At 59.7% G+C, this 23,062-nt stretch overlaps 1 protein-coding gene across 13 annotated transcripts in view; it reads left to right on the top strand.

Annotated features, from left to right (window-relative positions):
* The window catches only part of RTEL1 (regulator of telomere elongation helicase 1), a 34,539-nt gene that overhangs the window by 7,189 nt on the left and 4,288 nt on the right, over positions 1-23,062 (top strand). For 10 of the 13 annotated variants that reach the window (XR_002515447.2, XR_002515448.2, XM_009215750.4 and 7 more), the window contains 20 exons: positions 900-984; positions 4,203-4,268; positions 7,093-7,246; positions 10,891-10,929; positions 11,004-11,082; positions 11,905-12,002; positions 12,717-12,772; positions 17,056-17,130; positions 17,246-17,327; positions 19,067-19,199; positions 19,386-19,499; positions 19,591-19,631; positions 19,752-19,837; positions 19,981-20,058; positions 20,511-20,588; positions 20,963-21,109; positions 21,190-21,305; positions 21,526-21,649; positions 21,734-21,884; positions 22,291-22,433. Coding sequence is in view for 11 of the 13 variants with exons in the window: in XM_009215750.4 (XP_009214014.2) it covers positions 900-984; positions 4,203-4,268; positions 7,093-7,246; positions 10,891-10,929; positions 11,004-11,082; positions 11,905-12,002; positions 12,717-12,772; positions 17,056-17,130; positions 17,246-17,327; positions 19,067-19,199; positions 19,386-19,499; positions 19,591-19,631; positions 19,752-19,837; positions 19,981-20,058; positions 20,511-20,588; positions 20,963-21,109; positions 21,190-21,305; positions 21,526-21,649; positions 21,734-21,884; positions 22,291-22,433 (1,945 nt within the window). In the remaining 2 variants the exon portion in view is untranslated. Of the gene's footprint in view, positions 1-899; positions 985-4,202; positions 4,269-7,092; positions 7,247-10,890; positions 10,930-11,003; positions 11,083-11,904; positions 12,003-12,716; positions 12,773-17,055; positions 17,131-17,245; positions 17,328-19,066; positions 19,200-19,385; positions 19,500-19,590; positions 19,632-19,751; positions 19,838-19,980; positions 20,059-20,510; positions 20,589-20,962; positions 21,110-21,189; positions 21,306-21,525; positions 21,650-21,733; positions 21,885-22,290; positions 22,434-23,062 lie in introns of those variants that run through there. The other 3 variants (XM_009215744.4, XM_017944628.3, XM_017944629.3) reach the window with 3 other exon arrangements.

The raw sequence follows: 23,062 nt of genomic DNA, 5'->3' as shown, positions 1-23,062 counted from the left end.
TGAGGAACGTAGAGTAAAAAGCGAAAACCGCCTCCCTCTTCCCTGGCCGTCAGCCACCCCAGGAGCCACCGTGGAGCCGGGACAGAGCCCTGCAGGCTCGTGTCTGTGTGGAAGCATGCACGGTTTTGTCTGCACAGACTGTTCTGCAGTTTGCTGTTTTCACTCAGCGTTGTGGATAGCTTCCCATGCTGGTGCTGGTCGTCCGGCTTCGTTCTTCTGAGGACAGCAAATATGTCCTTTGTCCACCTCTTTTATAGTTTCAGAGATTTAAGTTATAATAAAGCTTTTCTTATATTCAGGGGGAGAGCTCCTGTCCCTCTTTTTTTTTTTTTTGAGGCAGAGTCTCGCTCTGCTGTCCAGGCTGGAGTGCAGCGTCATGATCTTGGCTCGCTGCAGTCTCAACCTCCCAGGCTCAAGTGATTCTCTCAGCTCAGCCTCCCAAGTAGCTGGGACTGCAGGCATACACCGCCACGCCTGGTTAATTTTTGTATTTTTTGTACGGACAGGGTCTCACTCTGTTGCTCAGTCCAATCTCGAACTCCTGAGCTCAAGAGTTCCACCCGCCTCGGCCTCCCAAAGTTCTGGGATTCCAGGCGGGAGCCACCACGCCCGGCCCAGCTCGGCTTTGCTTTAGTGGTTCTGTGCTGGGTTTGTTTCTGATGACGCCTATCCAGGAATAGGGTTGGTTTTTCTTTTCCATCGAGTTTTTAAAGAGATGATGATTTACATGGTTTAAAACTCATGTGGACTCCCCGTCCATCCCAGACAGCGGCTTCCCACCTGGACCCCATGCTCAGGATTAGGGCTCCTTCCGGGTCAGAAGACGTGGTGGCCCCGGCCTCGGGTCACCGTCCCCTGCACGGGGTGCTCACAGCATCTTTCCCTCTCCTCGTTCCCAGGGTGTGCCCTTACTACCTGTCCCGGAACCTGAAGCAGCAAGCCGACATCGTCTTCATGCCGTACAATTACTTGTTGGATGCCAAGGTGGGGGCTCAGTCTGCGTAGCTGACAACAACTGATGTCCAGGGGGGTTCCTGGGCTTGGGAAAGGCCGTCCGAGCCTTTGCTGCTGCAGGGACTTACAGCAGCAGGCCTAGGTGGGAGAACTCACCTCTGTCACTGGGCAGGGGCTCAACCTGGCCAGACACACTTGTGATCACCCCCAGGCCCTGGGTCAGTTGTTCTGAGCAATCTGGGAGTGGGCAGGCTGGTGGGAGTGAGGAGAGGCCTCCAGGCTGTGGTCCACAGGGCAGTACCCACTCTTGATCCTGACAGCTCAGGTTCTCTCCTTCACGTCCGATCACAGGAAGCAAAGCACTGAGAACACGGGAAGCCCCCTCACTCCCCTCCTCCCAGCCCCACGCTCACTCTCCCTCCATGTGCCCAGCCCCACACTCACTCCCCCACATGCCCGGCCCCACACTCACTTCCCTCCTCGTAGCCTGTACTCACCCACATGCTGTTGTGCCCCACACTTTTTATTTAGTGCAGGTGGGATCACGCCGCGGGTCAGTGACTTGTGTTCACGTGGCGATGATGTGGTGACGCTTCCACATCCCTCCGTTGGTTCGCTCATTCTCAGGGTGTATATTTATCAAGAGCCCATCGTGCTGGGGGCTGTTCCAGGCATAGCAAGACTGGCTTCATTCATGTGGAGCTTTGATTCTAGTGGTGGGGACAGGTAGACAGCAGAAGAGTAAGCCCGTGAGCCGACGAGACTGAAGAGAAGTAGAGCAGAGGGAGGAGGTGGAGACAGAGCTGAGTGGGCAGGGCCCAAGTGCGATGTCGGCAGGAGATGGGGAACGCTGATGGGTCTGAGCGGAGCCCTAGCAGGTGCAGCAGAGCAAGGGAGGAGGCTGGGGGCCGACTCCTGGGCAGTGATTGTAGAACCCCACGGAGAGCTGGTGAGGTTTGCCGTGGTTGTGGTGAGGTTTGCCGTGGTTGCGGGTGACTCGGTGCTTTGAGCCGTGGCTGCCCCTGGAAACCACCTGGAGAGCTTCTAACCCAACCAGGCCCTTCCCTGGGACAATTCTGTCACAGCTGGTAAGCTAAGTCCAACACTTTCACAGAAACACAGAATATCTAAAACGGTACGATGACCATGAAGAACAGAGCTGGAGGACTCACCTCACTGGTTTCAAGACTCCTCTAAAGCTGCAGGAGTGGAGGTGGAGACGGCTCAGCTCAGGCACAGGCCTGCAGGCCGTGGAGAAGGCAGCAAGCTCCAGCTGACCCACACGCTTGCGGTCATTGTTTTTTTTTTTCAGTTGGAATCTCGCTCTGTCACCCCGGTTGGAGTGCAGTGGCACCACCTCGGCTCACTGCAGCCCCCACCTCCTGGGTTCAAGTGATTCTCCCACATCAGCCTCCCGAGTCGCTGGGATTACAGGCGTGCGCCACCACTCGCTGCCCGTGGTGATTGTTTTTTGACAAATGCGCCAGTGTAATTGAGAGAGGAAATGAAGGTTGATTTTTGGTTTTCTGAAAAAGTGGTGCTAAGAACAGCTAGGTATCTGTTTGGAAAACAGTGAATCTTCATTCTTGCTTTACTCTATATAAACCTAAATGTAAAAGCTAAACTAAAAGTTATAGAAAGAAACATGGGGGAGGTCTTTGCAACTCTGGGGTAGGCAAAGATTTCTTAGTGTGGATACACAAGGCACTAGCCATGAAGAAAAACATTAAAATTTGGATTTCACCAAAATTTAAAGCTTCAACCCTTTAGAAGACTTGAGAAAATTAAAGAGCAGTTATAGAAAGAGAGAAAATGCTTCTGTCTTTCAGAGGACTTAAAAAACATTTTTCAGCCCTCCTCTTATTTTAAAGGATCTCTGACCAGAGTATGTAAAATTCTCTCATAACTAAGCAAAAAACCCAGTTAACCAGTGAGAAAGGATCTGCACAGACGTTTCACCAAGATGGATGGAGTGGCCAGTTGGGCACATGGAAGGACGCCCAGCATCTCCAGTCACAGGAGAAGGCAGATTAAAGCCACGGGGAGCCGGCACTACGGTCCCACTAGCTGAAATTGAGAAGCCTGAGTGTGGCACGAGGAGGTGGAACAGCTGGATCTCATCCATTGCTCCTGAGCTGTGAAGCTGTGTAGCCACTCCACAAACGTGTGGCGAACAGCCGAACCGGGAGAAGGGAAGACGTGTTCAAAGATTTGTGTGTGGCCAGGCTCAGTGGCTCACACCTGTAATCCCAGAACTTTAGGGGCCAAGGCTCAGGGATCGCTTACACCCAGGAGTCTGAGACCAGCCTGGGCAACATAGGGAGACCCCATCTCAAAAAAAAAGAAAGAAGAAAAAAAAATACTTCAATGTGCAAGTTTACCAGAGCTTTGTTTACAGTTGCCAGAACTGGGAAGCCGCCCACGTGAGTCCATCCACTGGTGAATGGACAAACCGTGGTTCGCAAACCCCAACAGCAGCCGCGGGCATGGGCTGTGGTCACACAGCAGCAGGGAGCCAGTGAGTCTCAGATGTGCTAACCCAGAGGCCAACTGAGGAGGACCTGCTGTTTTTTGTTTTTTGATTTTTGTTTTGAGACAGAGTCTTGCTCTGTGGTGCAGGCTGGAGTGCAGTGGTGCAATCTCGGCTCACTGCAACCTCTGCCTCCCAGATTAAAGCGATTCTCCTGCCTCAGCCTTCTGAGTAGCTGGGGTTACAGGTGCCCACCACCACGCCCGGCTAATTTTTGTGTTTTTAGTAGAGATGGGGTTTCACCATTTTGGTCAGGCTGGTCTCGAACTCCTGACCTCGTGATCCGCCTGCCTCGGCCTCCCACAGTGCTGGGATTACAGGTGGGAGCCACCGCGCCCGGCCTGGAGTTGGGTTTGTAAATCTCCCTGAGTGGGGCCGGGGCAGAGAACTGCTGGGTCTGGGTCTTCCTGGCTCCTGTGGTCTGTGGCTGGCTGACTGCGGTGGCCGGGGGCTCCCAGGACGTCGTGGCCGTCCGTCTTGCTGAGCGTGGTGCGTGCCTTTCCATGCCGCGCGTGAGCGTCTCCCAGCGTGGCGAGCTGCTGCTTCGGGTGGGGCAGTGTTGCCAGGTTGCCATCCAGATCTGGCCTCTCCTCTCCACGTCGCCGGCGGTGTTTGTCATCGGCACTTGCGATGTTTGATGCCGGCTGCACGTGCCTTGGTTTCCCTCCTTCCTGCCCCTGTGAGCTCCAGCACCGTGTCCCTTCTCTTCCTCCTGTAGAGCCGCAGAGCACACAGCATTGACCTGAAGGGGACGGTCGTGATCTTTGACGAAGCTCACAATGTGGTGAGTCTCCACTGCCTCCTAAACGCCTCCTGTTTCTTCAAGAGCAGCGCAAACCTTTCTGGAGGGGCTCTGGCCAAACCCTTGCAGCCCTCGGCGCCCAGGACTGAGGACTGAGCACCCCAGGAGCTTCTGCACCCCGTCCCACTCTGATCCGATGCCTCTGCTGGGGCTGGAGACTGGCCAGCTGGGCCAGGGACCTGCCCCTCAGGCGCAGGGCCCCCACAGGCCGCTCCCCAGACCCCTTCCCTCCAGCCAGCTAGGGGTCAGCCTGGGCCAGGGATGTCTCCTCTGCCCTCGGCTTCTGTCACCAGGGCAGCAGCAGGCGTGTGGTCTCGCCTGCGGTGTCTCTGCCCTTCCGGCCACATGGCCTGAGGCTGAGGCAGAATTGCTTGAACCCTGGAGGTGGAGGCTGCAGTGAGCCAGGATCACACCGCTGCACTCCAGCCTGGGTGACAGAGCGGGATTCTGTGTCAAAAAAAAAAAAAAAAATGTTGACTGGGCGCAGTAGGTCATGCCTATAATCCCAGCACTTTGGGAGGCCGAGGCGGGTGGATCATGAAGTCAAGAGATCAAGACTATCCTGGCTAACATAGTGAAACCCTATTTCTACTGAAAATACAAAAATATTAGCTGGGCGTGGTGGTGGGCGCCTATAGTCCCAGCTACTCAGGAGGCTGAGGCAGGAGAACTGCTCGAACCCGGGAGGTGGAGGTTGTAGTGAGCCAAGATCACACTATTGTACTCTAGCCTGGTGACAGCGAGACTCCGTCTCAAAAAAAAAAAAAAAAAAAAAAAAAATTGGCAACGCCAGTGAAATAATTGTTTGTTTTTTGAGACAGGGTCTCATTCTGTCGTCCAGGCTGGAGTTCAGTGGTGTGATCTTGGTCCACTGCAACCTCCACCTCCTGGGCTCAAGCCATCCTCCTACTTCATCCTCCCAAGTAACCGGGACTACAGGTGCACACCACCACGCCTGGCTAATTTTTGTATTTTTTGTAGAGGTGGGGTTTTGCATCATTGCCCAGGCTGGTTTTGAACTCCTGAGCTCAAGTGATCTGTCCACCTCAGCCTCCCAAAGTGCTGGGATTACAGGTGTGAGCCGCTGCGCCTGGCCTGAAATAATCGTTTCTCAATATTGGTGTGGGCCAGACAGTCGTGTTTGGACCTGCTTGTGGCCTGGCCTTAGAGACCCCAGGGAGTGGCTTTGGGGACTTGGCTGTCAGCCTCCTGTGCCTTCTGCACCCCAACCCCATTCCTGCTTTCTGGAACCCCCGATCCTATCCCGCCTGTAGGACTTATCCTGCTCCCGGATCTCTGTCCCGCTTCTGTGGTGATCCCGTGATCTGCCCGGATCCTATCCCGCTCTGTGGTGATCCCGGTGATTCCGGCTCCCGATTCTGTCCTGCTCTGTGGTGATCCGGGTGATTCCGGCTCCCGATCCTGTCCTGCTCTGTGGTGATCCCGGTGATTCCGGCTCCCGATCCTGTCCCGGCCTAGGATCCCCCGGTGATTCCTGCCCGGATCCTGTCCCGCTTCTGCAGGATCCTGGTGATTCCAGCCTCCCCATTCTATCCCGGGCCTGTGGTGATCCCGGTGATTCCGCCCCCGATTCTGTCCTGCTCTGTGGTGATCCCCGTGATTCCGGCTCCCGATCCTATCCCGCTCTATGGTGATCCCGGGTGATTCCGGCTCCCGATCCTATCCCGCTCTGTGGTGATCCCAGACTCCGCTCCCTGATTCTGTCCCATTTGTGGTGATCCCGGTGATTCCGGCTCCCGATCCTGTCCCGCTCTGTGGTGATCCGGTGATCTGCCTTATCCTGTCCCGCTTCTGTGGTGATCCGGTGATTCCGCCCGCATCCTGTCCCGCTTCTGTGGTGATCCGCGATTCCGCCCGATCCTGTCCCGCTCTGTGGTGATCCTGGTGATTCCGGCTCCCGATCCTGTCCCGCTCTGTGGTGATCCCGTGATCGCTCCCCGACCCTATCTCAGCCTGTGGTGATCCGGTGATTCCGCTCCCATCCATCCCGGCTTGTGGTGATCCGGTGATTCCGCTCCCCGATCCTGTCCTGCTTCTGTGGTGATCCCAGACTCCGCCCGATCCCTGGTCCTGCTCTGTGGTGATCCCGGTGATTCCGGCTCCCGACCTCTGTCCCGCTTCTGTGGTGATCCTGTGATTCCGGCTCCCGATCCTGTCCTGCTCTCAGTGGTGATCCCGGTGATTCCGGCTCCCGATTCTGTCCTGCTCTGTGGTGATCCCGGTGATTCCGGCTCCCGATTCTGTCCCGCTCTGTGGTGATCTCCCGCGTGATTCGGCTCCCATTCTGTCCTGCCTGTGGTGATCCGCGATTCCGCCTCCCATCCTATCCCTCGGGCCTGTGGTGATCCCGTGATTCGGCTCCGGGATTCTGTCCCAGCCTGTGGTGATCTCGTGATTCAGGCCCCGACATTCTGTCCTGCTCTGTGGTGATCCCGGTGATTCCGGCTCCCGATCCTATCCCGCTCTGTGGTGATCCCGGTGATTCCGCTCCATTCTGTCCTGCCTGTGGTATCCCGTGATTCGGCTCCCGATCCTATCCCCGCCTGTAGGATCCCGTGATTCCTGGCTCCCATCCTATCCTGCCCCCAGGTGATCCCGGTGATTCCGGCTCCCGATTCTGTCCCGCTCTGTGGTGATCCGGGTGATTCCGGCTCCCGATTCTGTCCCGCTCTGTGGTGATCCCGGTGATTCCGGCTCCCGATTCTGTCCTGCTCTGTGGTGATCCGTGATTCCGGCCCCCGATTCTGTCCTGCTCTGTGGTGATCTGGGTGTGCTCGGACTCCAGGAGAAGATGTGTGAAGAATCAGCGTCCTTTGACCTGACCCCCCATGACCTGGCTTCAGGACTGGACGTCATAGACCAGGTGCTGGAGGAGCAGACCAAGACTGCGCAGCTGGGCGAGCCCCACCCGGAGTTCAGCACAGACTCCCCCAGCCCAGGTGCGTTCATAGCCAGGCTGCTTGGTCCTGAGGCCTGCGCTGCTGCAGGGGGCAGCCTGCCCTGTGGCTGTGTGTGGTCGGCCTGGGCACTGTCTGTTCAGGCTCGCACTGCAGGGCACCCACTTCTCTCAGAGGCTTCTCGGGTGTGAATTGTTTGGGGTCCTGTAGGCTGTGGAAGGGCTGGTATCGTTCAGTAGTTCTGGTATTTTCCGAAGACCTATGTCTTCTCCCAGCCAGTGTCAACTTGGCCTCTACTGTGTAAAATTAGAGAACTATACTTTGTGAAGCTGAGATGGGAGCATCGCTTGAGGCCAGGAGTTCGAGACCAGCCTGGGCAACATAGCGAAACCTCGCCTCTACCAAAAAATTAGCCAGGTGTGGTGGTATGGTCCTGTGGTCCTGTGGTCTGAGCTTTTCTGGAGGCTGAAGTGGGAGGAGCTCTTGAGCCCGGGAGGCAGAGCTTGCCCCAGATGGCTCCACTGTACTCCAGCCTGGGCGACAAGAGTGAGGCTGTCTCAAAAAAAAAAAAAAAAAAGTAAAACTATATTCACTGTAAGGGCATTTTGCGTGTTTAAATGACCCACACATCGGGCCTGCATCACTTGCTGTGCCCGTAGGTTCCTTCCCAGTGTTCGTCCAGAGGCGTATTTCCACACAGTGCTAGTCACGGCGTACGTGGAAAACACGGAAACCCCCGTGGATGTGGTCGGTTGGTCTATACTGTCTGTGTTTTCTACCTTTCTTTTTTTTTTTGAGATGGAGTTTCACTCTTGTTGCCCAGGCTGGAGTGCAATGGTGCGATCTTGGCTCACTGCAACTTCCTCCTCCCAGGTTCAAGTGATTCTCCTGCTTCAGCCTCCCAAGTAGCTGGGACTACAGGCGCGCGCCACCACGCCCGGCTAATTTTGTATTTTTAGCAGAGTCAGGGTTTCTCCATGTTGGCCAGGCTGGTCTCAAACTCCAGGTGATCCGCCCACCTCGGCCTCCTGAAGTGCTGGGATTCCAGGCGTGAGCCACCGCGCCCGGCCTGTGTCCGTGTTTTCTGCGTGGCCTCTGTAAACAGCTGACTAGGAGTCTGCGAGTATCTTCATTGGTTCCGCTGTGACTTGCGTGTGAGCATCTCCAGCACCAGCTTTCCTCATTTTCCTTTGAAATCGCACATGTGGACGGACACCATGGGGACCCTGGACCCTGGGCAGCCTCGTCCTCACCCTTCTCACCAGGGTGGCTGCTTGGGAGAGAGTGAGTTTGCGAACTTGGCATTTGTTCTGGCTTTAGGATCCGTTTATATATATACATATATTTAAGTGACAAGGTCTGATTCTGTTGCCCAGGCTGGAATGCGGTGGCGCGATCTTAGCTCCCTGTAGCCTCAACCTCCTGGGCTCGTGGGGTCTTCCCGTCTCAGCCTCTTAAAGCACCGGGACCACAGGCGGTCGCCACTGCCATCGGATCTCAAGGCTGCCACGCAGGGCGCTGCAGTAGGGGAAGGGGTTCCTGGGACTTTGAACGCTCCACCTCCCTCTTCTCCACAGTCCCCCAACCCCACCTCTAACTGGGAGTGGATGGCCACCTCTTTCCATCCTTTGCCTGGCGCAGGGTGGGGAGAGTGACAGGTCTCCTTCCCGCATCTCGGCAGCTGCCCTTTCGTCGGTTATATGACGTGGGAGAGACACCGGCCACCTCCAGGGCTGTGTGAACACCGCCACAGGGGCCTTTTCCACTCTTCAGTTTTGTTAGTTACTTGATGTGCAGGGCTTTTCGTTGTAACTAGTGGGGGACGTGTGGTGAGGGGGGCTTCTGCCGTCTCATTCAGGACCGGAACTTCAGTTTTCATCACTATTTGTCCTCCTACGCCTTTGGAGATGGGGTCTTGCTCTGTTACCCAGGCTGGAGAGCAGTGGTGCCATCAGGGCTCACGGCAGCCTCCTCCTCCTGCAGCCTCCACCTCTTGGGCTCACGCGATCCTCCTGCCTCGGCCTCCCAAACTCCTGGGACTACTACAGACGTGCGTCACCGTGCTTGGCAGGGTTCATTCTTTTCCTCACACTTTATTTATTGGAGAGCCCGGTAGAGCGCCCGGTTTGCACGATCTGGTTGTTGAGACGTTGAGAGGAACCCTGCGGAGTCTGAATCTGGGTGTGGGAGGGGCAGTCACACGAGTTCCCCGGTGTCCTCGTCTCCTCCGCACTTAGGTGCCCTTAGGTGGCTTGAGGACCCCAGTTAGACTGGGGCCCCCCTTTGCCTGGCTCCAGGCGGGATGTCCTCTATCAGGAGGCTCAGTATCTGCTTTCCAGTTCCTTCCGATGTTAATGTTGTTGCTGCTGAACACCTGACTCTTGTTGATTATTGGGGGATTGCAAGATGGTAGTGTGCCAATTCTGTCGCTTAGTCAGTTAGCAGGAATAATCTAGCACCATGCTCTGCATCGCATCAGCCGTGTGGTGATCCCATTCACACAGGAAAGGCAGGATAAATGCTGGCTGTGGGCCGGGTGTGCTGTCCCACATCTGTAATCCCAGCACTTTGGGAGGCCAGGGCGGTGGGATCACGAGGTCAGAGATTGAGACCATCCTGGCCAACATGGTGAAACCCCGTCTCTACTAAAAATACAAAAAAAACCCCAAAGCATGAGTGGGCCGTGGTGGCACGTGCTTGTAATCCCAGCTACTGGGGAGACTGAGGCAGGAGAATCACTTGAACCCGGGGGGCAGAGGTTGCAGAGAGCTGAGATCGCGCCCCTGCCCTCCAGCCTCACAACAAAGCGAGACTCTGTCTCAATAATCAATCAGTCAATCAATCAGACGTCATCAGTGAATGTATGAGAGCGCGTAGGGATCGGTCCTGCTCGCGCCACCCTGAATCTCACTCCTGACCTCCGTTCTCCACCTCGAGGTGTTTTCGTGTGGGCCCGTGTGTCTTGACCCCGGCAGTTGTGGCCTCTTTGCTGTCTGGGAGTCAGGATTTTTCACACTCATGTCCTGCTCCAGACCTGGAATCAGCCAAGTCTCCAAGAAGCTCTGGTTTCTTTTCCTGCAAGGTGGTATTTCAGGACCCACGGTGCGGCAACAGGCTGGTCATGGTTACTGGGTTGGTCATTGTTACTGGGTGTTTTTGTGGAGATACATCCATACGCACAGATGTGTTCATAAATGTTAACTCTGAAGGTAAACCACCCGGCCGGGAACAAGGGCTCACCGGTAATCCCAGCACTTTGGGAGACCGAGACAGTTGGATGACCTGAGGTCGGGAGTTTAAGACCAGCCTGGGCAACATGGTGAAACCCCATCTCTACTAAAAACACAAAAATTAGCCAGGTGTGGTGGCACACGCCGGTAGTCCCAGCTAGTTGGGAGACAGACACGCTGGAACCTGGGACACGGAGGTTGCAGAGAGCAGAGATAGTGCCGCTGCACCCCAGCCTGGGTGACAGGGTGACACCCTGTCTCAAAAATAAATAGATAAATAAAGGGAAAACGCCTTCTCTTGGTGTCTCCAGTTTGGACTGGCTGGCATGGGTTCTGGTAGCCTCTTCCCCCATGGTTGCGTCCTTTTTTCCATGTCGGGAATCCTGGTTCTCAAGGGCGGGGTTGTTGGTCTGAGTGTGACACAGACTGTACCTTTGCTGCCTTTCTCTTGCCCAGGGCTGAACATGGAGCTGGAAGACATTGCAAAGCTGAAGAGTAAGTGCTGCCCTCCCCACCTTCTTGCGGCTGGGTGGGGCCTCCCCCTGATGCCTCCTCAACCCGACCTGCAGTGATCCTGCTCCGCCTGGAGGGGGCCATCGATGCCGTTGAGCTGCCTGGAGACGACAGTGGTGTCACCAAGCCAGGGAGGTGAGAGGCGGGGAGCCAGCTGCTTCACTGCAGGCCCAGCCTAGAGCTAGAGACAGGCCGTGGTGCGGAGCCGCTGGGTTTCCTGCAGTTTCTCCTCCTCCAGGCCTTTCCCTGGACCTCCTCAGGTGCCTGTTAGAATGAGACCTTCTTGTTAGGACGATGAGTGTCCCAGCCACCACCTCTTTTGGACTCCGGGAGGCCCGGAACATTCTGAAGGCTCCGTGGGTCTCCTGTCTTCTCCGCGGCCAGGGCAGCAGCGTTTGTTGTCTGTCCTGCAGGCAGATGAGGGTCAGGCCTGGGGCCTGTGTGGGGCTCCACTGAGTGCACAGCCGCCGAGGCGAGCGCGTTCTGCCTGAGCGCCGACCTTGTGGCGACTCCCAGTTGCTTCCAGGTGGAGCCAGTGTCCTCAGCGTAATGCTCAAGGCTCTGGCGTGGCTCCTCGGCCACCCTGCACCCCCAGGGGCCCCTCCTGTAGCTTCTGCTGCCGCCATCACTGTCACTCTCCCAAGGCTTTGGGGACTCTGCCCAGAGCTGCTGCCTCCCAGAAGCCCCTGACGACCCCCCGGCGACCCCATCCCTCCCCTCTGATGACGGCCTCTGCCCTGAGGCTTCTTTTCCTTGGTGCTGTTCTCGTGCTGGCCAGGCCTCCTCTTCCCATCTGGAGGCTCCTGAGGGCAGAGGCCTCTCACCCCCAATGCCGGCGTCCCCTGGAGGGCTCAGTTTGTTTCCGAGGGAAGGAAACTTCCACAGTTGTTGCCTTCAATTCCCAAAGCTGCAGCCTGATCCCCCGTCCAGGCTCGAGCCGCCTTCTTCTCCTCGCAGCTACATCTTTGAGCTGTTTGCTGAAGCCCAGATCACGTTTCAGACCAAGGGCTGCATCCTGGACTCGCTGGACCAGATCATCCAGCACCTGGCCGGACGTGAGTGCCGGGGCGGGGTCTTTGGTGTGGGCAAACGTGGCGTAGGGGGTGCAGCAGGCCTCCATCCTGGCAGTCAGGGCTCGCCTGGCCATCACCTGGCCGTCAGCAGGAACAGGCTCACAGAACCTCACCTTCTGATCGGGGCGTGGAGGCGTTAGTGCCGGTTGCCCACTGCCGTAGAGCCTGTCCCAGTTCTGCAGCTGGCGGCTTCCTCCTGCAGACTCATCCCATTATTCCCCTTTTAAGGAAGAGCAGCCCAAGGCCCTGGCTGGGTTGTGGGGCCTCTGGCTTCTCCACACACCCCGATTCTGCCTCTCAGAGCTGTGGGGTCCAGAGGCTTTGCCCAGAGGCAGTGTCGTCATGGGCTGCTCTGGTTTGAGATGCCGGCCCGCCGGGGCCTCTGCTGTGCTCCCAGGTGCTGGGGAGGGCGGCTCTTGCTGCTTCAAACCTTAGGTGACCATAGAGCCTCTTTTCAAGTTCCACCGGCCCCCTTGGAGACGCTGTCCCTGCCTGGCTTCTCTCCTGGCTGCTGGGAAGGGCAGGCGAGCTGCCCGCCCTGAGTGGACACTGCGCTCCACCCTGGGCCCCCCGTTGGGCAGGAGATGGAGCTTGGCAGTCGGGCTGAGCTGGCTTATGGCTGGAAGGGCGGGGCTGGGGTCGGGGCCTCCCCTGCCTGCAGTGCGGGTGTCAGTGCCCAGCATGCTACCTCCCCAGGTGCTGGAGTGTTCACCAACACAGCTGGACTGCAGAAGCTGGCGGACATCATCCAGGTGGGGCCTGCTCCTCTGGCGTCTCCTTCTCTGATGGAAGCTGGGCGGGTGCCTTCTCCTGCTGTATTAGTTACTGACTCTAGACGTGGGGGTGGGAGAACGGCCCCCACACCACCTGTTTCCGACTGGCAAACCCTTGGCTCCTTTCCTGTGACCCAAACCCACACTGGGCCTCCCGCGGGGATGGGGGAGGACGAGGTCTGGTGGCACGTGCCCAGGGTGACGCTGGTGGGGGAGGACGTGAAGGGGAGTGGGGGCCAGGGAGCCGCTCCTGCCCTGTCCGGGCCCTCAGGCCAGGGGGGACCCACTCCTGGCAGCCCCAGCTGCACGCAGATGAAGAGCTCTGGACACACACAGCTTCCTGAACAGCTTCTCCAGGGACAGACAAACGGGGACCCTGCAGGTTGCCGGCGGGGGTGTCCCTGCGAGCCCATGATGGGGGATGCGGCCCTGGCCCCCTTCTTGGCCCCGTCCTGCCCTGCGATGCCTGTCCCCTCCCATGTGAGGTTGCTCCTGGCTCTGTGCCTGTGGCAGCACCTGCTTTCCCTGAGGCAGAGGGGCTTGTGCGGTTTGTGGAGGGCAAGCCCCATTTTTGGGTGCTCTGGGCACACACTTGCCTCTCCTGGACCTCGGTGCATTTTTTAGAAGCAGACCCACAAGTCCCTGACTGGGAGGCCATCAGTCCTTGGGGAAACCGAGGCACAGGTGGCTGTGTGGAGCCGTGTGAGGCTGCCTCTGTGCTGCCCACACTGAACCTCCTGGCCACACGAGGTCATGGCAGGGTTAGGTGGGGCTGCCCAGCTCTGTGACAACTTCATGAGTGTCCGCCTGGGGTGGGGGGTGCTCGAGCTGGGGGAGGCCGCAGAAGAACCCTGGAATGTACGGCCGGCCTGTGCGTGCAGTGCGGTGCAGTGCTCTATGCATGCTGCTGGGTGTGGAGCTGCAGGCCCCAGGATGACCAGGCACTGCCTTCTTCATAGACGTGGCTCTGAGCAGGGGCGAGACCTGGGCAGGGACCAGGTGGGGTGGGCACAGCAGGTGGTAGGGCCCAGGCTCAGCCCTACCTCCACCGTGGCCTTCTCTGCGGCCAGTGATGCCACAGCCTGTGTCTTCTCTGTGTGGCAGCTGGGGCTGGAAAGACGGCACTGCTATGTCTCCCAGCTCCTCCCCAAAGGCACGGTGGGCATCCCAGGGCCAGACCCCTCTCTCTGTGGCTCCTGCCTGCCAAGGGCTGCTTTGCCGTCCCGCCTGGAGCGTGGTTGGCTCTTCAAGCAGGAGGCCGTGCACCTGCCAGGCGGACCTGCTTCCATGTCCTGATGGGTCACTCAAAGCACCTCCAGCACATGGCCATCGAGGCAGCCCTGCAGCCCAGGGCCTGGAGGGCAGGTGTGAGCTGGCCCGGGCCTGCCCCTCCCTGGAATGTGGCTTCCCAGGCTCCAGTATGGAGAAGTGTCCACACTCTGGAACCAAATCCTGTTCACCCCATTGGTTTGGAATTTCCTTTGGCTGCTGCTCTAAGTAGCCACTGGGAGATGACTCAGCTCCTCCCAACCCTGGGGACTGCGCACCGTGTTCACCCTCAGCTGCTCCTGAGTCCCTGCAGGTGTGGGCGCTGCTCGTAGGGCTGCTGCTGGGCTGGACTTGCAGCCCTGAGGCACAGGTGACCCTGGGGACAGAGTGGGGCTAGAGTGGGGCTAGTGGCCCCAGGAAGAGTATGTGGGATGCACGGTTCAGTTGGAGGCAACTCCGGGCAGGGCCAGGCTGTGTGCTGGGGAGGTAGAGCTTAGCTGGAGGCAAACTCTGGGCAGTGCTGGCCCGTGCTGGGGAGCCAGTCACCGCTGGGCCCCTGTGAGACTAGTGGGTCCCCTTCCTTCTCTGCCTGAGCTGCCCTGGGGCTGAAGCACGGGGCGGTTTGTGGTGGTGTTTTTTTGAGACAGGGTCTCGCTCTGTCACCCCAGCGGGAGTGCCGGGCCTTGTCACCAGCTCACTGCAGCCTCAGCCTTCTGGACCCAAGCCATCCTTTTGCCTCAGCCACCTGAGTAGCTGGGAACACAGGCGTGCACCACCACGCTCGGCTAATTTTTTAAATTTTTATGTGGAGATGGGTCTTGCCATGTTGCCCAGGCTGGTCTCCAAGTCCTGGGCTCCGGCAGTCTGCCCACCTTGGCCTCCCACAGTGCTGGGATTACAGGTAAGAGCTTCCAGGCCTGCCCATCAGAGGGCTGGCTTTTTGAGGGAAGCTGTTTCCTGAGGCAGCCTCAGCCCCTGCTCATGGCAGCCCCTGGTGTCATGGTGAATTTGTTCTGTTGTTTCCATCCCTGTGGGCCAAATGCTTTGGTAAAACGCAAGGCCTTGTATTTAGCTGTCTTGACAGTGAAAATGGCTGGGAAGGAAGGAAGGAAGGAATGGAAGGAAGTTTCTCTCTCCTGTGCATACCCAGGCACGTGCACACGTGTGCAGTCCACGCACGCTGCCGGTCTCTGTGTCCCAGCTGCGGTGCCGGCCCCCGTGTTCTCTAGTTCAGCTTCCCCGCATTTCTGTGAACGATTCCGGCTTCTTGATGTTCCCAGCAGAACTCCCTCAAGTCTGCGGCTTCTCCAGGGCTCTGACGGCGGCTGGGCTGACGTGGCCGCTCTGCGGAGCCTGTTGGGGCTTCGCGTTCCTGTTCTGGCCATTTTCGGCTCTTTTTCCGGGAATGGTCGTCACGCGCTCTTTTCCTAGCGCAGGCATCGTCCCTTTCCCGTTGATTTGCAGGGTTCTCTGTAAGATCTGAGGAACACATGCCAACATATTCTCTCCTGGTCTCGTGCTGGTCATTTTTTCCATTTTCACGACAGGTTTGGTGAACAGATGTTTCCTTGTCATCAGACTTTTGTCTTGAGCTTGTACCTCCCGACCAAGATCTAAACTGGGTCTTGTGTGTTCTCCAAACTGCACTGTAGGGTGGCGGAGCTTTGTGTCGGGGCCTCCGCGCCTTCCGGCGTCACCTGTGGGGGTGTGAAAGGCAGACTCTACCTGGATTTTTCCCAGCACGCCACACCGGTGGTTCCGTCTGCTGACCGAGTGGCTCGGCTTCTCCCAACTCCGCTGGGCACCTGCCACACTGTTTTCCTCACGGTTTTGTTCGTGGTGGTTTTGTCGTAAGTCCTGGTGTCGGCCAGAACCAATTTCTTTTTTTGTTTGTTTTTGAGACGGAGTTTCGCTCTTGTCGCCCAGGGTGGAGGGCAGTGGTGCGATCTTGGCTCACTGTAACCTCCGCCTCCTGGGTTAAAATGATTCTCCTGCCTCAGCCTCCTGAGTAGCTGGGATTACAGGTGCTTGCCACCACGCCCAGCTAATTTTCATATTTTTAGTAGAGACGGGGTTTTGCCGTGTTGGCCAGGCTGGTCTCGAACCCCTGACCTCAGGTGATCCTCTCGCCTCAGCCTCCCAGAGTGCTGGGATTACAGGTGTGAGCCGCCGCGCCCGGCCTCTTGTTCTTCTTAAACCTGCCCTGATGTTTTCTCCGTGATGCATGTTGGAGTCAGCCTGTCTGCTTCCTTTAAAAATCTTGCTGTGATTTTGACTGGAATGTGTGGAATTCCTGTGTTTTTGAGTCAGTGTCTCTCTGTTGCCCAGTCTGGAGTGCAGTGGGACCATCACAGCTCACTGCAGCCTCAACCTCCTGGGCTCAGGGGATCCTCTCAGCCCAGCCTCCCAAGTAGCTGGGACCACGGCACGTGCCACCATGCCCGTCTCAGCCCAGCCTCCCATGTAGCTGGGACCACGGCACGTGCCACCATGCCCGGCTAGTTTTCATATTTTTTTGGTGGAGACCCTGGGGTTGCACCATGTTGCCCAGGCTGGTCTTGAACTCCTGGGTTCGGGCAGTTCGCCCCTCTCGGCCTCTCAGAGTGCTGGGATTACAGGCGTGAGCCACTGCACTAGGCCATGTTGAATTTCTAGATTAATTTGGGACCCTTAGGGGCACAGAGAGGAGGGCTGGGCCAGCTGGTGGGAGGAGAGGCCTCTCGGGCTGCCGCGTTTCCAGTGCACGGAGATGGCCTGCGTAGGGGGAACAGAGCTCACCGGGGGTTCCTCCAGGGAGGAGAAAGGGTCAGGCAGGTGCCAGCTCCTGTCCATCGGCCTGGGGCTGCATGATGGCAGGGGCCGGTGAACCGATGACCTCTGGGTGTCCTGTGACCTTCCGTGTGTGGGGCTGATGCCGCAGAAGATCAGGTGACCTCCAGGGCTCCGGGCTCTGGCCTCAGCCTCCTCATGGGACTGCACCTCCTCTCTTTCAGATTGTGTTTAGTGTGGACCCCTCCGAGGGCAGCCGTGGTTCCCCGGCAGGGCTGGGACCCTTACAGTCCTATAAGGTAGGGGCCACCTCCAGGAGGCAGGTGGGGCTGGGGGTCCTGTGGTCCTGAAAGGTAAGGGGCTGCCCCCAGGACATGGGCGGGGTCTCCACACTCCTGGTCCTGTCCCCTCCAGGTGCACATCCATCCTGATGCTGGCCACCGGAGGACGGCTCAGCGGTCTGATGCCTGGAGCACCACTGCAGCCAGAAAGCGAGGTACAGACCTGGGCCCACACTCTCCCCGCCCGCCTGGGTGTGGTGCTCAGCACCAGCATGCCACAGGCTAGGCACGTGGCCAGCCGTGGGTCTCCTGCCCCCCTGGGCCTGGCCACCTTCTCCATGTCCAGGCCAATCCAGAGTGTTCTCCTCACTGTCCCTCTGAAGGCTGGAGTTACTGAGAGACATGGGAGAGGGCCTGATGGCACCGTGACCTGCCCAGAGTCACCTGGTTGGTGGCGGCGAGCCACAGCTCAGCCAGGCCTTCCTGCTGGGACACACTGGTTTATGCCAAGGCCGTCAGCACGGAGCCCCACAGTGAGGCACAGCTTTCCCTGCTGCCCCCACCCAGCGCCTGGCTGGGCCAAGCCTCAGGGTCACATCTGAAGGGGGCCCGACTGGCCCTGTTGTCCGAAGCCCCTGGTGCGCTCGGCCCTGAGGCCCCACATGCCTTGTTGGCTTCCTGTGCTCTGTGGCGTCTTCGAGTCGGTGCTGCCGGGGACCTGTGTGGATGGGGCCTGTGAGTGGGCCCTCGGCTCCGTGTCCAGAGTCCTGTGGTTCTTGGAGTGTGTCCGGCCCCACCCGGCCATGTGGTGTCCAAGGGGGGCTTTGTGGCGGCAGTGGTGGGAGCTGCTGCCCCTTCTTGTGCTCCAGTGGGGCCTTGCCTCTGGGCTTGGTTCGTCCCTCTCTGGAACGTTCTTTCTCAGAGCTCTCTGGCCCGCGGTGGCACGACGTGGCCCTGGCTGAAGCAGCCCCCGCGTGGTTGCTGTGGTTGGTCTGCCTGGCCGAGCTGGAAGGGGAGGGCCGGGAGGATGTCAGGGTTGCGTGGCTTGACCCCCGGTCGGTGGCTCGGTGATGGCCTTGTGGCAAGGCCTCTCCCGGCAGGAAGCGTCCATCCTGGGGGGGTCGTGGGAGGCGGCGCGTGCCTGAGGCAGCTGGCGCACAGATCCTGAGGGCCTGGAATCTATTTGTTCCATTGACCTCTGACGTCACTTGACTTCTGAGAAGCAGCCACTCCCTGCGTTGGGCGTTTGTAGGAAATGAGCTCCTGGAGGTGGAGGTCGGGAAGTTCCCCCATTGCAGGGCACGCTCAGCCCCAGGAAGCGGGGTGACCTTTGCTGGGAGAGGTGCCTTGTCCCTGCTGACCCTGAGTCACAGTCAGCGTCGTTCTGCTTGTGCCGTGTTTAATTCCTGGTGTCCAGTGCCCAGGCTCAGTCTCCTCCCCAGGCCGCGGCCGCTGCGGTCAGTCAGTCAAGCACTTCTAGGAACTTCCTTTGAACCGGTGCCCTTGTTCGCTGCTGACGCCACTCAGAGGCTTCCTGGTGGAGCGGGGAACTGGCACTTCCTCTTGTGCGCGTCCCTGGAATGTCGGGACGCTGGTGCTTGCTTCCCGTGCGCTCTTGGCGGGATGAGCTTGCCCTGAGCCGCATGTCACCGTTTCTGCAGAAGTTTAGGGTTGGAGTGGGCTGACCTCTCTGGAGGTGTCCCCAGCATCTGCCTGGGGTCTGCCTCGTACTCCGAGGACCCCCAGTCCCCCAGAGGGGACCCCAGCTGGCAGACTGCGCTCACACTCAGGGCAGCCTCCTTTGTTCTGACTTCTGCACGCTGGGCCTGGGTGGCTGTGGGCGGCTCACTTGCTTGATGCCAGTGGGTGAGAGGGTGATGGGCAGAGAGGCAGGCGGTCAGGCCCCCAGTCCCGTCCTCACACCCTGTGTCCCCTGCTCCCCTCCGCCCCACAGGGAAGGTGTTGAGCTACTGGTGCTTCAGTCCCGGCCACAGCATGCGCGAGCTGGTCCGCCAGGGCGTCCGCTCCCTCATCCTTACCAGCGGCACGCTGGCCCCGGTGTCCTCCTTTGCCCTGGAGATGCAGATGTACGGGCCACCCCTGCCAGGGGCCTAAGCACTGGTGACGCCTGTGACGGTAGTGGGGTGGGAGTGCTGGGGGTCCCCATAAGCCGGGGTGCTGGGGGTCTTGGGCCTCACTGGGGGTCTTGGGCCTTGAGGGCTAAAGGGGTGCTGGTGTCCTTCCCCACTGTCTGTCCCTCCGGCCACGCTCAGCCCTTTCCCGGTCTGCCTGGAGAACCCACACATCATCGACAAGCACCAGATCTGGGTGGGGGTCGTCCCCAGAGGTCCCGATGGAGCCCAGCTGAGCTCTGCGTTTGACAGACGGTAAGGGCCTGTCCCTGGGCCGTGCTGGGGTGCGAGGTCGGGGAATACTGAGCCCTGAGGCCCTGAGCATTGGCCTCTCGGCTCTGTGCAGGTTTTCTGAGGAGTGCTTGTCCTCCCTGGGGAAGGCTCTGGGTAAGTGCCCGGCACACCCCAGCTGTGCCCATCCTGGATCCTGGACCCTGCTCCCAAGAGCTGGTAGGGACCCCGGAAGACGCCCCGCCCCTGCCCTGACCCCAGCGCCTGCACTTCCAGGCAACATCGCCCGCGTGGTGCCCTACGGGCTGCTGATCTTCTTCCCTTCCTATCCTGTCATGGAGAAGAGCCTGGAGTTCTGGCGAGTATGTCTCCCCTGTATGTCCTGGGTGGGGTGGGTGAGGGCAGGGCTGGAGCACGAAGCAGGCAGTGGCCACAGCTCCTGCCTGCCCTCATCGGATCGGCGGCGTAACCAGGGCTGCCGTGTCCCTGTCTCTTCCTCCCACAGGCCCGCGACTTGGCCAGGAAGATGGAGGCACTGAAGCCGCTGTTTGTGGAGCCCAGGAGCAAAGGCAGCTTCTCCGAGGTCGGCACTTGGCCGGGGCTCTGAGTCTGCTGCCCCCTCGTGCCTCCCGTGCCCCTCACAGCTTCCCCGAGGCTGACCACCAGCCCTGACCACGGGCTCTGGCGGCTGCCGGCTGCCTCTTCAGGGCCCCTGCGTTTCCTTCCTGGCCCTGAGTGTTGCCTCTTATCTTACAAAGCCCTGAGCACTGGGTGGGTGTGGTGACAGTGGTCCTCCTGTCTGAGTAGCTGTAGCCGGCGGCCACCCTGGCCCTGGGATTCCCCGTGTTTTCTGGGAAGCACTGAGCAGGCGCAGGATCGGCCTGGGATCCGTGCCAGGAAGAAGCTTCCAGAACCCGGTTGGCCTTCCTGGCTAGGATAGTCCTTCATCTTGGAGGATGAGACCTGGGTCTCCCTCATGGGGGAAGAAGGGGCTGAGGTGGGCTCCAGGCTGAGCCTGACCAACTTTCCTTCCAGACCATCAGTGCTTACTATGCAAGGGTCGCTGCCCCTGGGTCCACCGGCGCCACCTTCCTGGCGGTGTGCCGGGGCAAGGTGAGCTCTCTGGGGCCCTCTGTCCTGACCCGGTTGCCTGTTCCCTGGTGGGTGCTCATGGCTCCCCAGCTGACTTTGGGCCCTGGGGGCTGCCTGGTCCCCTCCTTGGGCCCCACAAGAGCAAAGCACTGGTGGCCTGCTGGGAGCGTGCCCTGCTCTGGGTCGGGCAGGCAGGATGCAGGAGGTTCCTGGCCACGAGAGTTGGAGGTGGCGTCTGGGAGCTGTGGACCCCAAGTGGGGTCCTGACCCATAGATGGGGCTTCCTCCCACCCCTGGTTGGGGTTGGAGCCTCGGGGAAGGTGGCTGGGCTGGGTATGGGCAGCCGGGGGGAGGAGCCCCCATGGCCCCAGGCAGCTCCCTGGTGTGTCCCCCAGGCCAGCGAGGGGTTGGACTTCTCAGACACGAATGGCCGTGGTGTGATCGTCACGGGCCTCCCGTACCCCCCCCGCATGGACCCCCGGGTTGTCCTCAAGATGCAGTTCCTGGACGAGATGAAGGGCCAGGGTGGGGCTGGGGGCCAGGTGAGTTACAGCAGGGCGGGGCAGGGGTAAGGCAGTCTGGCAACTGAGCCCCCCTGTGACCGAGCCTCCGCGCCCTCCAGTTCCTCTCTGGACAGGAGTGGTACCGGCAGCAGGCGTCCAGGGCGGTGAACCAGGCCATTGGGCGAGTGATCCGGCACCGCCAGGACTACGGGGCTGTCTTCCTCTGTGACCACAGGTGCGTGCAGTCCGGGGGCAGGCGTGGCGCCAGGGGACACGGCCACATCCCACTGGGCCCCTGGACTCTCCTTCCCCACATGAGGCCCCGTCTCCCCCAGAGCCTCTCTGGCGACTCGGGTCAGCCTGAGGCCCCTGCGGCAGATGAGGGTCTTCACTTGGGTGAACTGACCCCCTGAAGCGGCTGTGGGCAGGGCAGCAGGGCTGTGGCCACCCCCCAGGTTCGCCTTTGCCGATGCCAGAGCCCAGCTGCCCTCCTGGGTGCGTCCTCACGTCAGGGTGTACGACAACTTCGGCCACGTCATCCGAGACGTGGCCCAGTTCTTCCGTGTTGCCGAGCGAACTGTGAGTTTCTGCCCAGGGAGGGGATGAGGGTGTTGTCCCCAGAGGAGCCAGAAATGGGCCCACCCACCCCGAGTGGTTCTGCAGATGCCAGCACCGGCCCCCCGGGCTGCAGCACCCAGTTTGCGTGAAGGAGAAGATGCTGTCAGGGAGGCCAAGTCGCCTGACCCCCTCCTCTCCACCAGGAAAGCTAAGAGTCTGGACCTGCATGTCCCCAGCCTGAAGCAGAGGTCCTCAGGTGCAGATGGCCAGTGCGGGATGGGCAGTGTGGGGTGGGCGGGGCGGGCGGATTGGGGCGGGCCGTGTGGGGCAAGCAGCGGGGCAGGTGGTGTGGGGTGGGCGGCACCAGGCGCCCAGGGTGGAGGCGGCTCACCTGGCTTTATGCACTGCCCCTCCCACCTCCAAAGGCTGTGTCTACCTCCTAGGGTGGGGTTCCCACGGGCTGGAACCCTCCCCTACAGGCAGAGAACGCCTCAGGCAAAGATGCGCCCCAAGGCTGGGACTCCCCCTAATAGCAGGGGGGACACCCACAGGCAAGGGCCCCCAAATGCTGGGACCCTCCCTCAGGAGGGGCTCCGTCATAGGCAGGGACCCCCAGCTGGGGCCCCGCGGTGGGCTTCACTGCGCACTCGGGTACTCTGCAGGATCACCAGCTGCCGGGGACCCCGAGAGTAGCCTGTGTGTGGAGTATGAGCAGGAGCCAGTTCCTGCCCGGCAGAGGCCCAGGGGGCTGCTGGCCGCCCTGGAGCACAGTGAACAGCGGGCCGGGGACCTTGTCGAGGAGCAGGTGCAGTTCCAGGGCCTTGGGATGGACACAGACCCTCTGTCTCCTGAGGCCAACCCCACCCCGCCCATCTGACTTCAGGCACCTCCCCACAAACCCCTGTAAATCCCCTGCCTGTCGGGCGGGCAGGCAGGTGAGGGATCCCGGCTGCCTGGCTATGTGTGTGCCCTCCACCTCGCCTCACCCACAGGCTGCTGGCTCCCAGGTGGTGCATGCCCTGGCCCTCAGCGGGTGCCCCCACATCACTTTGATTCTCTGGCAGGTCAGCTTGGCTCAGGGCACTCAAGATCAGGTGCCCCTGCCCCTGGCTGTGCCTGAGGCTGGCCTTTCTCCAGGAATGTGCTGCGGTTGGGACCCAGGTTCCTTCCTCCTTGGGGCCTTTTGCCCCAGAAGCCCATAATTTCTCAGGCCAACCCGAAGCTTTCTCCCTGCTTCCTGCTGGGAGCCATTCTCCTCTTGCTGCCTGTCCCTGCCCTTCAGGCTCCTGGAGTGAGCCCCGGGTGCAGGCACCAGACACCTGTGTCCCCTTCCTGCCAGCCCCTCGCTGTGGTCGGACTGTCCTTCCTGGACCTGCTCTTACGTGTCACCACCTGTAAGCCTCATGAGCTGCTGGCGTGGCTTGGACAGGACCA

This window comes from Papio anubis, unplaced genomic scaffold (genome assembly GCF_008728515.1).
Source record: "Papio anubis isolate 15944 unplaced genomic scaffold, Panubis1.0 scaffold271, whole genome shotgun sequence".
NCBI lineage: Eukaryota > Metazoa > Chordata > Mammalia > Primates > Cercopithecidae > Papio > Papio anubis.
Note: the sequence above shows the minus strand (reverse complement) of the source record. Positions and strands in the feature narration are given on the sequence as shown.